This window comes from Lithobates pipiens, unplaced genomic scaffold, assembly GCF_037356315.1.
Source record: "Lithobates pipiens isolate NorthernLeopardFrog02 unplaced genomic scaffold, aLitPip1_a1.2 Scaffold_28, whole genome shotgun sequence".
Lineage (NCBI taxonomy): Eukaryota > Metazoa > Chordata > Amphibia > Anura > Ranidae > Lithobates > Lithobates pipiens.
The window spans coordinates 31,704,490-31,720,838 of record NW_027507789.1 but is presented as its reverse complement, the minus strand read 5'-3'; the positions used below and the strand labels follow the sequence as shown (position 1 = coordinate 31,720,838).

Sequence of the window (16,349 nt, the reverse complement as noted above, 5' to 3'; positions counted from 1 at the left end):
AGGGTTCCCCTGTAAGAAGACTTCCCCCACCCACCTACTGAGTCTCACCTTCACTGCACTCCCATGTTGCTATGTCAGAGCCCTCATTAAATACCCAGTCTTTCTGGGGATGGAGGGCCATGTGACCACCTTTCAGGATGCAGTGCTTGGACCCTAACACTTTCAGGTGGTCAGATGGGGAAGAAATTAGCCCTGTGTAAGCACTGACACCATCTAACACAAAAATTAGAAAAAGTTTGGATTTCTGGCCCAAGCAGGCATGTACTAGCCATCGGGACTACCGGGAGATTCCCGGTGGGCCGATGGCTCAGTGGGCCGGTTTCAGTGACAGCCTGCCAAATTAATGGCTGCGCTACTCGCGCAGCCATTCATTTGAGCACCGCTGTACTTCTGAGCGCAGCGCACTTCAGCTCTTTCTGCCCCCACTCGGCGCCCTCAGAACACTGGCACTGCACACATCTTCGGCCACCTCCGGCCCACAGTCCTCCTTTTCGGCCACCGCTCGGCTTCCCCCGCCCTGGTCCTCTCCGACAGCTCTTCAGCAAACAAAACTCGGCTATCTCCGGCGGCCCCCGCGGTAACGGACACTGTGAGGTTAAATGAGCAGGGGCCGCCATGTGATGTCCTGAGAGCAGCCGACAGGCTGAGAAGTCCCCGGAGCAGACGAGGGAGGCCGGAGGATTGCAATGCTGCAGGAACCCATCCAGGTAACCGGCCGTCCCAGCACAGCCATTGAATACAGCATATGGATATATATATATATATATATATATATATATATATATATATATATATATATATATATACATACACATATATATATATATATATATATATATATATATATATATATATATATATATATATATACATACACATATATATATATATATATATATATTATATATATTGTGTGTGTGTATATATATATAGCTGTATATAGAATATGGCTATATATATATATATATATATATATATATATATATATACACTGTATATAGCATATGGCTGTATATAGCTGTGTATGTGTGTGTGTGTATATATATATATATATATATATATATACTGTATATAGCTGTATATAGAATATGGCTGTGTATATACACACACACACACACATACATATATATACACACACACACACACACACACACACACATACATATATATATATATATATATATATATATATACACACACACACATATATATATGTATATATATGTATATAGCAAAGGATGTGGTGCTAAATAAAATAACATAAAAAATCCATTTGGTGAAAATAATGGTTAAAATAATATGCAAAATCCAACATAGCTAAACACCAAAACTGTCGATTAATATTAAAATGTGCATAAAAATATTTTCAGCAAAAAATTAATATATAAACCATGCTTATAATTAAACCCCCCCCCCCTTTTTTTTGCACTCTTTTTGCACTTTAATACCAAGGACATAGTTTGGACATAGTTTGGATAAAATGGTTTTAATGATAAGCATGGAAAATAAAAGATCACCAGCAGTGTGCTGTCGGCTTCTGAGTTTGCATACTCCTGCTATGTGTCTAGCCGGGCCAAGATGACGTCACTCTCGTGCAAGTGCGCAGCATACTGTTTTTGTGCGTGTTTGCAAAATTGGAGTGGGCCGGTCTGGATGAAGTCCAGGGCCAAATTTTTGTCCCAGTCCAGCCCTGGGCCCAAGTCATCGCCCCCCTACCCCCCCCCCCCACTCTCCAATAGTGGTAGTTTTTTTCAGGGGCTTTTCAGGGTAGTTTTTTGACAGCCTGATCTCGTCGTCATTTGTGCCCTGCATCTGCAGCCCCCTGGGAAACCAATGTCACAAATTCCAGGAAGCTGAAGAAGAAACGTTTAGGAAGAGCTCCACTTATAGGGAGCTGACTTCCTGTCTACTTGGTCACAGGTATCAGCAACAGGAATGCCACACACCAAGATGCAAACTATTCTTCCTTTATTATAAATAACCAGCAGGAACTAATTCTATTCTAATTCTTCTGGCCTGTTTGAGCTAGGCACAACACTTTCCCAAAGAATCCTGAACTGCCACTGTTGATGAGTGCAATTATTAGAGACAGTCACTGGGGCACTAGTTGGAAGGAGAAAGCAGGCCTGGATCTCCTGAAGAGGTGGTTGGTTTTTATTTCTCTCCCTAGTGCCCAATATTTCCGGAACTGACAGAGCTTCAGGTGGCTGGCAGGCCAAAAGATGCTGGGCAGCACTGCTTTAGGGACACTACTGGCGAGATATCTGCACTTGAGTTAAGGAGTCTACACTCTTGCTGTAGCTATTAAAACAGGTTCCCACTTTCACTGCTGGATTTTTTAAACATTTATTTTATACTATGGAGACTGAAACAAGAAACAATTGCAGCTGCAATATGAAAAGGAGGGAAGGAACACCCTATCCTCCCAGATGGACAGAAACAGAACCAGGAATTGGGACAGAGAGATATCACTGTTTGAAAATCCAAATATACAAGCCAGGGGCTGACAGGGCCCACAAGGGTTGCGTTTTCCTAATTAGGGTCAGTTTGAGCCAACCTATGGGCAAATAGTATTTAGCTAAGTTTTAATGTGTTTCGGTGACTACCAATAGAGCGTTGCTTCTTTAGATAAAACGCAACTATTGTAAGTTAAAGTCTTTCTAGGCAAAATCTCTCTTTTTTTTTAATTTTTGGACTGAGAGAGTGAGGAAGGGTTAAATACTCTATTTGTGCCGGTGACCATCGTATCCAAGAATGTAAGGGTAGGGTGACCAGACAGTCCCCGGATTGAGGACACTGTCCCCGGACCAAGTCTGTCCTCAGTTTTGTCCCCGGATTGGATTTGAACAGAGACTGGGGCAATTTTTAAAAACATAAAAAAAGTAAACAAAAATTCTGAATTACACCCCCGCTCCGCCGCTCCTACTAGCTTAGGGGATGTATTACTTTGCACTATCTGTGCCCCTTTCTGATGATCCTGTGCTGGTTGGAGCAGAGGGAATATTTTTTTTCAGTATCAGGTCCATATTCTTCTGCCTTGGCTCAAGTCCAGGCCAGCCGCCTACCTGCTTATCTCCTTGCCTTCCCTGGCGGAGTAATCTTCCTCCCATCCCAACCCAGTAGTAGCCAGAGAGTAAGACTTGGCAGGCTTTGAGGCAGGCAGCAGAGAGTCGCTGATTGCCGCCATTACTAGTAAAAAAGAAAAATATGTCCCCGGATTTCATTTTAAAAATCTGGTCACCTTATGTAAGGGGCAATGCAAAATGTTTGTTGTCTCCAACAAGAGGTAAAGGATAATCTTCCAAAGAAGACACCCGTTCTAGTGTCAACTGTCTAAATATGAAACTCCCCCGACTTCCCCGAGACCAAAAATAAAAAGAAATGACTACACATGCAAATGATCTCCACATTTTAATGGATACATTTTTATCAAACAGAAAGGACCAAGGGACATTTAACCTTACACTTTCAGAAGTATCTTTAGCGATAAATCTAGCAACTCTCAAAGACTCGTCTGGACGCCCATCTGTGTCTCTTTCTGCTTGTCATTCGGAAATAACAAAGGCCAAGCTGCACCTGTCTGGAGGAGCAAGGTATGTGAGCATAATCTAGATAATTGTATTGTTACTTCCCCTTCTCACTGTCTAGGTATCACCTTTCAGATAAGAAAAAATCAGGATTTAATACATCTGAGTCTCACGTCATGGATACAATGAGACTTGTCATGGCAGTAAGACAATGCTTTATTCCAAAAACCTGTTTCGCCAGGATGAGTTATTCAACTCATAAACATCTTTTTCTTCTATTTATTAAACGTTTAACCCTGGGGTTACTAAACCTATGCTTGATTTTGCAGTTGGTTCTACAATCTCTTCACTTTTTTGCTAGAAAAGCCCATCAGGGATAAAATCAACCAGAAGGTAAAATTAGATGGCTGGACTAGATGTAGCTAAAGCAATACGTTACTGTTTACATTTTCTTGACATAAATCCTGCTTGCATTTATAAAATATCTAAAGATTGTACAGATTGTTCAATGATTTTCCCTTTAATAGGCAAAATTATATCTGATCAGCACACCTCCAAGTCTATGATAAAGTCTGATCTGGCTTGTTACACTTCTATGTTAGTCAAAGCCCAACTGAATCTTCAGTTTAAATCAGCTAAAATCAATTCATTGCTTATTCACCTAAACAAAATACAGTCAATGTCTTTCCATCTAAAGAAGCTACAGCCTGATTAAAAAAGCCTCTCGCCTGCCAGATGCTGCAGTTGGATCATTGCCCTCTGTTGGGAAGCAGTGGTCTCTTTGTAGAAGTCTGACATGCCCCCTGCTGAGTCAGAGCGAGAGGTGTCCAATGATGAACTTAGGTGTGACTTAGCGGGGGGCATATTGGCAGGGGACAGGCTTTTCTGCTCAGGCTGTGGCTGCTTTCTAAAGAAAACTAACTGTAAACCTTTTGTTTTACTGTGCCTAGAATGTATTTATCCTATTTTAATAGAAGGTTTAGTAGGGCTTTAATGACAAACCTTACTCTTCTTCACTCGCTTTTAGATCGTTCTTTTGTTGGCCTCGTTCAGGACCCATGCTATTCCAATACCTACTCTGGACTGTGTGCTGATTTTACCTTCCCCTGCTAATTCTTCACCCCACTTTCTGCATTTTGCCAACCTTGGCTTCTGTCCTGGTTTTGCATTGGTTATTAGTCTATTACTACACTGTTTGTCAATGATGACCTCAGCCTGATCCTGAATAGACCTCTGCTGCTGGAAGCATCCATTAGACCAGTGATTCTCAACCAGGGTTCCGTGGAACCCTAGGGTTCCTCCAAAGGTTGCTAGGGGTTCCTCCAGCATTGGACAATTTCTGCCTCTCAGATAAGTTCCCACTGACACCATTGATCTTTTTAGCTATCTGTAAGGAGGTAATTCTTCCCAATGACCATAAGTGTAAGGACCATTCTTCTCACTGACCGTCACACTATTGTATCATGAATTTTAGATTTCAAATTTTTAGCAGGGGTTCCCCGAGACCGGATAACTATTTCAAGGGTTCCTCTGTGTTGAAAAGGTTGAGAAAGGCTGCATTAGACATTTGTGCCACTCCTTTGCCCTTGAGTTTACACCATTTCCACAAGTGCTTTGACAGGAGATACCTGTCAACTCAAGCAAAGTACATGGCAAAAGGCTAGTCTTTGTACCATGGACTTGAAGGTGATCTATGTAGATATCAATTGTACAATATATATATATAGAAACTGAGCAAATATTCTGGGTAGGCATAATCATCAATACATTTAAAAGATAAACACTCTACAGGTCCCAGTACCTAATTTTCATATACACATGTATCCAAGCTCAACTTGGTCTTAAAGCTGAACTCTAGATATGATCTGTATTGCATTCTTACATCAGTCCAACTTGGACCAAAGTAAGATGTAAGATGCATATTTCATACCTGAGGAACCGGTGAGGAAGATGATAATCACTGTAGTAGTTGGGCTTACTACAGTGATTGCTACTATCTTCCGGGTACTGTGCCGATTTTATACCCCTATATACACTGACCAGAGGGGGTCACTTGCATGGCCGGCATTCATATTTTTTCAGATAAATGCAAGGCATTCTCTCACTGGATGCGGTGGAGAGGAGAGGCATTGGCATTAATAGTTTCTTGTATATAATTTCAGATTTGTAATTATTCTTCCTTATTCTACCTTAGCTCTGCCCACAATTGAAAGGAGTTATCACAATCCTGCAGAAGCAGTTGACAACATTTCAAGGTAATACTAACAGTTTTAATACATACATTTGTAGCTCTACTATCACGTACCTGGCAGCAGAGCCTGTTAGGATGAGTGAGGCCTCTCTTACACCTCTGACTCGGGCCCCTGATAGTGTAGACAGGAGGCGCAGGAGTGCAGAGTCGCACGAGTGCCAGAAAGTCTTGCTAGCAGCAGGGCAGATGTCCTTGCTTGGCAGGGGAAGTCGTCAGATGGCTTCAGCAGGTAGACAGGTAGGCAGGCAGTTGGGGCTGGTGACAGCAGGCAGGGTAGCAGGGTCAGGCAGGCTGGGTCACACACAGAATTGAAGAATCGGGTACAGGTCATAGACAGGAATGTAGTCAGGAAGCAAGCAGAGTCTCAAACCGATCAATGGAACTGGAGCCAAAGGAGCAGACAGAAGAATGGTCACTGGACAAGCCGAGGTCGATGCAGGTGGAGTTCAGGAGATAATGAAAACAAGCTGGGTTGATAACTGGAAGCAGGATACAGGTTCACAGGATGGCAGATACACAGGAGGCTGAAGACAAGGCAGCATTGAATCTGAGCACTGGCTGGGTTTAAATAGTCTGTTTGGTGCCAGCATCTGTCACAGGTGCACGCAAACGCTGGCGCGCACGGGGCTTGTGTCTGCGTGCGAGTTCATGCATGCACATATCTATTAGCCAATGCCCAATTCTTACGAACATGAAAGGGAATCAGTTTTAGCTTTTGCCCAAGAGTTCTTCCAGAGGGATTATTCTGTTTACTGGCATGTGCATCCTGACAGCTACCCTCATAGGAGACGTTTATCAGTATGGGCCCTCAAGGTGAATTTGAATGAATGACATGTATAGCGTTACCTCTACGAACTGAATCGCCTCAGGGTGCTTTTCTTGCCACCGGTGTCCATCTGCAGCTATTTATGCGGTCCTTTAACCTGTAGAGTCCCGACACACTTACAACATTGACATACACATACACATATTATGGCCAATTTTTTGGGATGATATAGGTGATATAGGTGCAATCTAGGTTTGGAATAAGTGTGGCATGTGGTGTGGTATGGATATGGATTTGGTGCACTTGGTGCCCTGCTCTCAGTGGCTCAGTGCCTGCTAGCAGTATCAGCAATGGGTGATTAATTACTCTTCAAACAGTTTTATAGCTAAGGACTACAAATCCCATCTCTGAACAAGCTGACCATCCACCTTACAACCTCATACATCCCAACTTTCTGAGATGGGAAAGAGGGACACCTTTGAGCACAAAGTATGTAGGCAAAAGACACACCTCTGCTACACCCCAAATTATGTACAGTTTTACGAATTTATAGGTAAAAAATAATAATAAATCCACCACTAATTTTGGTATTTACTGGCTTTTTAAAAAAACAATACAATTATTTAAGGTTGAATAATATGTTTAGTGCAGTATAACCATTCTTGAATGCTATATAGTTCTTTTCTTTATAGAGATCTGTACATCAGACCAAAAAGAGGGACAGTTGAGGAGGAAAGAGGGATAGAGGGATTTTGTTCCAAAAAAGGGACAGTACTTCCAAATGAGGGACAATTGGGAGCTAAACAATCATATTGTACAATCTCCTTTAGATCAACCAACTATTAGCCCTTGTACACACAGTCGGACATTTCAACAACCAAATCCGACGGATTTTGTCTGACGGATTGTGTCCGAAACTGTTGCATACACGCGGTCGGACAAAGTTGTCGGAAAATCCGATCTTTCAGAACGTGATGACGTAATTTCGTTACGATGGGACTATGTTCAGGCTAGTAGCCAATAGCTTTGATGTAGGAATTTGATCTGAGCATGCGTGGCACTTTGTCCGATTGGAATTCTCTACACATGATCGGAGTATGTCCAGTTTGTCGGAAAATATTTCCAGCAAATTGGAAAATTGGGTCCGACGGATATTCCGACGGAAACAGTCTGATGCATACCACACACAGTCGGATTATCCGACAAAACGGTCCGATAGGACACATTCCGACTGATTCTCCGACCGTGTGTACAAGGGCTTATACATTCAGCGTCTGATTGGATAAAAAAAGGGAATATTTTGGAGGCCCTCAAGTACCATAGTTCCCAACTGTCCCTGATTTGGAGGAATAGTCCCTTATTTGGAACCAAATCCCTTCATCCCTAGTCTCTCCTTATTGGTCCCAGTGTATAAACCTCTATAAAGAAATATGCAATTTAGAAGTGTTATACTGCAGTAAACCACATATCCAACCATTAGATAATTGAATTTGTTACTTTTTTAACCATAATTCTTATTGAAAAGTTATAGTCAGGGTAATACAGACATAACAAAGAAAGCAATAGCCATTTGTAAACAGAGTATATAAAAATTCACACATTGCAGTAGGTACAAATATCATATACTGAAAATATCAAGGAAAGTGTATTGTGTATAGAAAATGTTGAAAGCCCCCCAAAACGGGGCCCCCGCCTGCCACCCTATAAGGAATCTGACTGTGAACAGGCATATTCTAGGTAAAGCAATCCAAAATAGAAAAGAAAAGGAAAACCAGACTCGAGTTAACTCAGTATTAACTCCTTCCCGCCGAGCGTACGCACATATCCGGCCTCGGCTTTCAGGGGTTATACCCGGATGATGCCAGCAGCTGCATGCATCATCCCCGTACCGTTTTTTAGAGTGGATGGTCGGCTAAAAGCCGCTAAGCTGTTATCTCGGAGGAGCGAGAGGAGACGTCCAGTCTTCTGCTGCTCTTCCTGGTCCTCCCGTCCCTCCATAAAGAGTACCTGTCACCACCTATTACTGTCACATATTTACATTCCTTGTGACAACAATAAAAGTGATCACATTTTTTTTTTAAAGTACCAATGTAAAAAAATAATTAAAATAAATAAGATTATTATTTTTTTTAAAGCGCCCCTATCCCTGTGAGCAAAGAAAACGCGCACGTAAGTCGTGCCCACATATGTAAACGGTGTTCAAATTACACATGTGAGGTATCACTGTGATCATCAGGGCGAGAGCAATAATTCTAGCACTAGACCTCCTCTGTAAATCTAACCTGGTAACCGTTATTTTTTTTAAAGTGGAGATACGCCGATATTTAGGTACCATAGGTTGTTGCCATTTCACGAGTGTGCACAATTTCAAAGCATGACATGTTGGGTATCTATTTACTTGGTGTAACATCATCTTTCACATAATATAAAAAATTGGGCTAACTTTACTGTTTCGTTTTTTTTTTTTTAGTTAACGAAAGTGTCTTTTTTCCTAAAAAAAAATGACATTTGCAAGACCTCTGTGCAAATACAGTGTGATATAAAATATTGCAACGATCACCATTTTATTCTCTAGATTCTCTACTAATATATATATATATATATATATATATTGGGTAATTTACTAGCAAAAAATACAGATTTTTAACTTGCAAGCAACAAATGTCAGAAATAGGCTTAGTCATGAAAGGGTTAAAAATACCAACATATAGCGACCAACCATCAACCTGGTTCATCAATATGTATTCCAGTTTACTCTGAGTAATCTCCAAGGGTAGAGCATTTCTAAAAAGCAATATGAAATCTTCACAAATTTACAGAACTACAGAGGCTGAGGAAGAAAAAGAATAAATGTGAAGCGCTACCTCCTTAGAGAAACGATAAACGTATTATACAATATGTACATATGTATATACATATATATATATATATATATATGTATGTATGTATATATATATTGTCCCTAGTGGGAGTGTTGAATATGGCACCTAATAATATTACTAACAACACAAATATAACGTGTGTAATCAGTGACCTCTAATGGACAAAAGAAATATAACACATAATATGTGTCAAAGAAAAGTCCATATATCCAAGGGATATCTTCTATAAACAAATTGCTATCTACATACAATCCAGCTGTGAATACTAGAAAATGAGTGACATGACACCAAGTGGACCCTCCACCAGTCACACTATGCGCTCACCTCCCACAGCGGCCCCCAATTAGGCCAAGTAGCACCTTCCCCTTTGCTTAAGAGACACTGGATTGAGACCCCAAAGGGGAAGATGCTACTTGGCCTAATTGGGAGATAGCAATTTGTTTACAGAAGATATCACTGGATATATTGGCTTTTCTTTCACACATATTATGTGTTATATATTTTTTTCTCCATTAGAGGTCATTGATTACACACATATTTGTGTTGTATGTAATATTATTAGGTGCCATATTCAACACAACCACAAGGGGCACTATACATACATATATAGAGATATATATATATATAGATAGAGAGATAGATAGATAGATAGATATTTTTTTCATTATATTGCATAGTAGGTTTATCATTTCTATAAGGAGGTAGTGCTTCACATTTATTTATTTTTTTATTTTGGTCTGCTAATAACAGTTATTATTATTATTATTATTATACACGATTTATATAGCGCCAACAGTTTACGCAGTGCTTTACAATGTATAGGGGGGACAACACAATTACAGTACAATACAAAAGGTACAGGAGGGCAGTTAACAGTTGGTGTTAAGCAGCAACCTCTTACATCTAAAATATACAACACTTATTTTAATTTTATTATTAGCTCAGAAGTACATTTCTTTTCACTTTATAGAGGCTGAGGATGAGCTAACCAATTTTGAATTTGTTACTTTGAAAAATCAGTATAAAGAAAAAGTAGCGGTGGAAAAAAAAACAAAAAAAAACTTGCGTATTAAATGTTAAGTAACTGCAACATCACAGATACTTTACAGAAAGGCACTCTTCTTTCTCCTCTCCGAAAGTTGGGAGTTGGTACAATATGTATTATTTCTCTAGGGATGAGAGCCATCTCTAAAAATTACAATCTGCAATATAACATCTAAAAATAATTAATTAATTAATAAAAAGTACTGCATTTTTCATGTTAATTAGACCCTTGAGGTAAAGTAGATCTAAAGAAGATAGAACAGGGATTAAAGTACAGATATTTACATTTGTACATTGAAGTTACACAACATCTTGTTCTATGGGATTATTTCAGTTATCACCTGTGTTCAATGAAAAATGTATTAGGCAATACGATGCCAAGCCACAATGACTGCCAGTTTTGTTTGTTTACCAACTGAGCTTTGGAAGGGAAGACGGAAACCTGGCAAATGCTAAGAAACAAAACTATCTACAGTTTTATTATACAGAAAATGAAATTAATCCACTGCTTCTGTGCTGGAACTGCTTATCTCCCCATACAAGAATGCAAAAACAGTTCCCTGATGTCAAAAGGGTAGAAATACATCTCATAGGCTATAGTAGAGCTGCACGATTCTGGGCAAAATGAGAATCACGATTTTTATGCTTAGAATAAAAAGATCACGATTCTCGCGACATAAAATCTTTCACATTATACAAAACAAAATTGGGCTAACTTTACTGGTTAGTTTTATTTTTAATCCTTTAAAGTGTAATTTTTCCCAAAAAATTAAATTTCAACGACTGCTGCGCAAATACAGTGTGACATAAAATATTGCAACAACCACCATTTTATTCTCTAGAGTCTCTACTAAAATAAATAAATAAATATATATATATATATATATATATATATATATATATATATATATATATATATATATATATATATATATATGGATATAAAATGTTTGGGGGTTTTAAGTAGGGTAGTAAGGGTTTTCTAGCAAAAAAAAAATATTTTAATTTGAAACCAACACATATCTGTAGCACTAACCCCCGAAGGAGCTGCTAATTTGAGTTGGGCCTGCACTCTTCTGAGAAACCCCCCTTCTGTGTAACTCTGTCCCCTTGGCACAGCTGTGGTGCAATAATAATACAGTACAATATAAACAGTATAATGTACCTGTATTGATCCCTCAGGATCCTCTGGCTCCACCTGGTGGGGAAAGACAGTAGGCCACACACTTGTACTCTTAAACAGACATACCTTTACTGAAAGTATAGTAAATAAGTGGTTACAGGGATTGTACTGTCGTTCCAACGTAGAACGTCAGTACAATATGAATCAACAGTCAGATACAATAAGCAATATGCAAGTATGTTATTATCTAGACCTGGGAGCTCCCGTTATTTAAAGTCTATGTGAGGCCTCACTTAAAGTATTTCCTCCTTTATCTTCTTTCTTCGCTAGCTTAAGTGGTTCCTCAGATAATTGTAATCCAAAGGGGTAAGTAGAGAAAGTTAACTCAGAATACTCCAGGTATAACTCCAAAAACTTGTAATCACATTTGGGCGCTAAAGTGAACTGGGCCTCAAGCCTAATAAATGTCAGTTGCTCAATTATGCTTCCGTGGAACAACAAGTTCCAGCGACGCCTGTGAATAAGTCTAAGCCCTTGTACACACGGTCGGACATTCCGACAACAACATCCATCGGATTTTGTCCGACGGATTTTGTTTGACTGATTTTGACTGAAACTGGTGTTGCATACACACGGTCGGACAAAGTTGTCGGAAAATCAGATCGTTCAGAGCGTAATGACGTTATTTCATTACGACAGGACTACGTTCAGGCTAGTAGCCAATAGCTTTGGTCTAGGAATTTCATCTGAGCATGCGTGGCACTTTGTCCGATCGGAATTCTCTACAAACAATCGGACAAAGTCCGATCGGATCATGTTGTCGGAAAATTTTATAGCCCAGCTCTAAAACTTTGTCAGTCGGATATTCCGACGGAAACAGTCCGATGGAGCCCACACACGGTTATTATCCGACAACACGGTCCGATCGGACATTTCCTGTCGGAATGTCCAACCGTGTGTAAAAGGGCTAACTGCATGCAATAGATTAAACGGTGGGCCGTAACCCGCTCACCAACTGGATCAGAGTTCTAGGTGATGGCTTGGATCCGATAACTGCAGCTTGCTTCCGCTTAGACTGGGCCAGATGCTCCGTGTCACTCCTCTGACTGGATCCGGTTCTCCGCTACTCCAACAAGCATCTCCGTTCCTCATCATACTGATCACCAGCTCTCCGGCTCCGTCAAGTCACCCCGCAAACAGTCCGGTTTGCACTCCGCGGTGACTATCTGCCAATGCATCCGAGAACCTTCCACACAGTTCCGCACAGGCAGGCAACGTGGTTCCAAGAGCCAAATATGGCCGCTGCAGCCCCTTTTATCCCCTACCCAGCATGCACTGCGTATCAGAGTGTCCATGGGTAGGTCACACAGACTCCTGGGTAACAAGGGTCAAACCTCTTATCCAAAAGAAACATCACTTCCTATCAAAGTCTTTTGGTGTTTTAAGATCACCATATCTGTGCACTACCACATTGTGTCAGTAGATGGCTCCAAGCACTGAGCCATCACTATGTCCACAGATTTAGCATTGGTATAAACATAAGTACCTTAATACACAATTATGTCCTTGCTACATATCAGAAAAAGGTTTAATGTTTAAGTGGTTAACCTTCCCTCATTTACACCATTTACACACCAAAGTGTATTCCTTGGGGAGATGCAGACTAGAATACTGCAATCACTGAGCAGCAAGTAATATCACCTGTGATGTATTTCAGTTATCTTGCAAACCTGGCCTGTTGGTGGGTCCCGAGGACAGGGTTGATGACCACTGGTCTAAAGGACAAATTACAATGTTTATACTTACAGTAAGTTCCACTGCTAAAGAATGTTGTGATTCTTGACAGACTGCCCTTTTTTTTTCCTTTCTTTTGATGGCTATCGGCTTTAGCAGAGCAGAGAGAATTCTCTGCATAGAAAGAATCGGGAAATACTTTGTCAAGATCTCAATGGGGAAAAAATCACGATAGCGATTCATTAACGATTAATCATGCAGATCTAGGCTGTAGCTGTTTGTAGCGGCATAATTTCATTTTGAAAGGCACAGCACCATCTAGTGGTGAAAATTGGCAACAGTTAGACTCCTTTCACACTGGGGCAGTTTTCAGGCGTTTTACCGCTAGAAATAGCGCCTGTAAAGCACCTGAAAACTGCCTCCCATGCCACCTGAATGTGGAAGCCTGAGTGCTTTCACACTGGGGCAGTGCGCTTGTTGGACATTAGAAAAAATCCCACAAGTAGTATCTTTGGGGCAGTTTTGGAATGCTGTATACAGCACATGAGGCGATCGCGAGTAACACCGTGGATATCAAGGCCATGGGACCCGCGACCCGACTCACAGAGATCCCAGCCGGTGCGCACGCAATGGCATGGTGGCAAATTCAAAGGGATGTACAGGTACTCCCATTTGCCCAGCCATGCCATTCTGTCAATGTACATCAGCGTACGCCGGTCGGGAACCAGTTAAACATGTGCACTGCCGAAATGTATTTTTAATTTTTTTGTCATTTTTCGTTTCATTCGTTATGATCAATATTCAATATTTCAAATAAATTTGTAACATCGGATAAATTCTAATTAGTTACATTCTATTTGTTTAGATGCGGTATTCGTTATTTAGATAATTTGTAATAATTCAAAAGAATGAAAATCCAAAATTTCCAAATTCAGAAAATTCGAAGGAACGAAAATCTGAAAATAAGAACGAAGATCCAAAAATTTGAAAATGTGAAAGAACAAAAAACATTATATTATAATATTACATTTATTAACCATTATTATAGTTCTTTTTATTATTAGAAATATTTATTATTAATAAATAATACTAATAATAAAAACTCTAATAATAGTCCTAAACTATTAAATTATAGGTATTGGAATTTCCTTTAAAATTTGACTGTTAGTGAACATAACGAATACAAACTTAACTGAAGTTATGAATTATCCGGCATTCGTTATTTTGGATAATTCGTAACTTTGGATAAATTAATTACGTTCACTAACAGCCAAATTTGGAAGGAAATTCCATACTGTTTATTATTTATTAATAATATTAATATAAATAATATTTTTTGTTCTTTTGGATTTTCGAATTTCAGATTTCCATTCTTATTTTCGGATTTTCATTCTGTCAGATTTTCTGATTTTTGGATTTTCGTTCTTATTTTTGGATTTTCATTCCATCGAATATTAAAATTTTTGTTCTTTCGAATTTTCAGATTTTCAGATCTTCGTTCTTTCGAATTTTCGAATTTTGGATTTTCGTTCCTTTCAAATTTTCGCTCTTTTAGAAAATTTATTTTCGAAAAAATGTATTAAACTGTCTTTTGTTAATTTGGATGTTTCCAATTTAACGAATATGCCGAATGCTGACAAAAAACTAATTTGGAACAAAACTAATTGCACATGTCTGCTCAGCATGGGGTGTGCCAGGCCTCAGCGGAAAGGCCACTGCTTCCCCACATAGGCTAAAGGTCCTTTTTATACAGGAGATAGATTTTTCTACTCTGGACTGGGAGTTCAGTTGCGCTTTAGTGAAAACCTCTTATGAGAGAAAGGTTGCCACCTCTGACCTTCTTTTGAAAATCCTTGTTGCCTGGCTGCCCTTGGCTTCATTAATTTCAGGTATCAAGGTTCAGAACACGTATGCATTATGCAGCTCAGAAAAAGTAGATTAAAGTCAGAAATTGCATACTTTTTCTTTTCTCAGAAAGACATTGGGGCCACTCAGTAGCCATAGAGATGGTATTTTCAAAAATCAAGTCAGCACTTGCAGTTAAAATTGCTCATTACTGGTTTCCTTAAAAATGTAAGCAAAATAAAATACTGCAGTAAAAGGACTGTATAATGTTTTTTTTATTTGATACTGTTTAAATAAAAGGAACTGGGGAGAGGTAGAGGGTAAAGGGGGAAGGCAGAGAGCACAGGGGGAGGTTGAGAGCACTGGAGGAGGTGGAGAACATGGGGAAGGCTGAGAGCACTGGGGTAGGCGGAGAACACAGGAGGTGGCGGAGAGCCAGGGGGGAGGTGGAGAGCACAGGGGGAGCTTGAGAGCACAGCGGGGCTGGAGAGCACCAGGGGTTGGCAAGCTAAGGCAGAGAGCACTGGAGGGCTGAAGAGTACTGAGGGGAAGGCAGAGAGCACTGGGGGGCTGGAGAACACTGGGGAGAGGCAAAAAGCACAGGGGAGAGGTGGGGGATATGGGAGATGTGGAGAGCACAGGGGGAGGTGGAGAGCATGGGGGGAGGCAGAGAGCACAAGGGAAAGGTGAAGAGGGGTGGTGGAGAGCACAGGGGGCAGGTGGAGAGCATGGGAGGAGGTAGAGAGCATGGGGGGAGGTGGAGAGAACAGGGTGGAGGGGAAGACCACAGGGAGGTGGAGAGTATGGGGGAGGCAGAGAGCACATGGGAGAGGTGGAGAGCAAGGGGGGAGGTGGAGAGCACGGGGGGAGGTGGAGAGCACAGGGGGAGGTGGAGAGCACGGGGGAGAGGTGGAGAGCACGGGGGATGGAGAGCACAGGGGACAGGAGGAGCACAAAGGGGAGGCAGAGAGCATGGGTGGGAGGTGGAGAGCACAGGGGGTGGGTGGAAAACACAGGGGGAGCGCACGGGGAGGTGGAGAGCACAGGGGAGAGGTGGAGAGCACAGAGGAGAGGTGGAGAGCACGGGGGGAGGTGGAGAGCACGGGGGGAGGTGGAGAGCACAGGGGGAGGTGGAGAGCACGGGGGGAGGTGGAGAGCACAGGGGGAGGTGGAGAGC

At 41.0% G+C, this 16,349-nt stretch overlaps 1 protein-coding gene across 2 annotated transcripts in view; it reads left to right on the top strand.

The window, feature by feature from the left end:
- Nucleotides 1–16,349, top strand: part of LOC143935281 (bactericidal permeability-increasing protein-like) — an 86,476-nt gene that overhangs the window by 31,555 nt on the left and 38,572 nt on the right. For both annotated transcript variants that reach the window (XM_077459028.1, XM_077459029.1), the window contains 3 exons: nt 3,438–3,593; nt 3,857–3,920; nt 5,722–5,782. In XM_077459028.1, the coding sequence (XP_077315154.1) occupies nt 3,438–3,593; nt 3,857–3,920; nt 5,722–5,782 (281 nt within the window). The remainder of the gene's footprint in view (nt 1–3,437; nt 3,594–3,856; nt 3,921–5,721; nt 5,783–16,349) is intronic.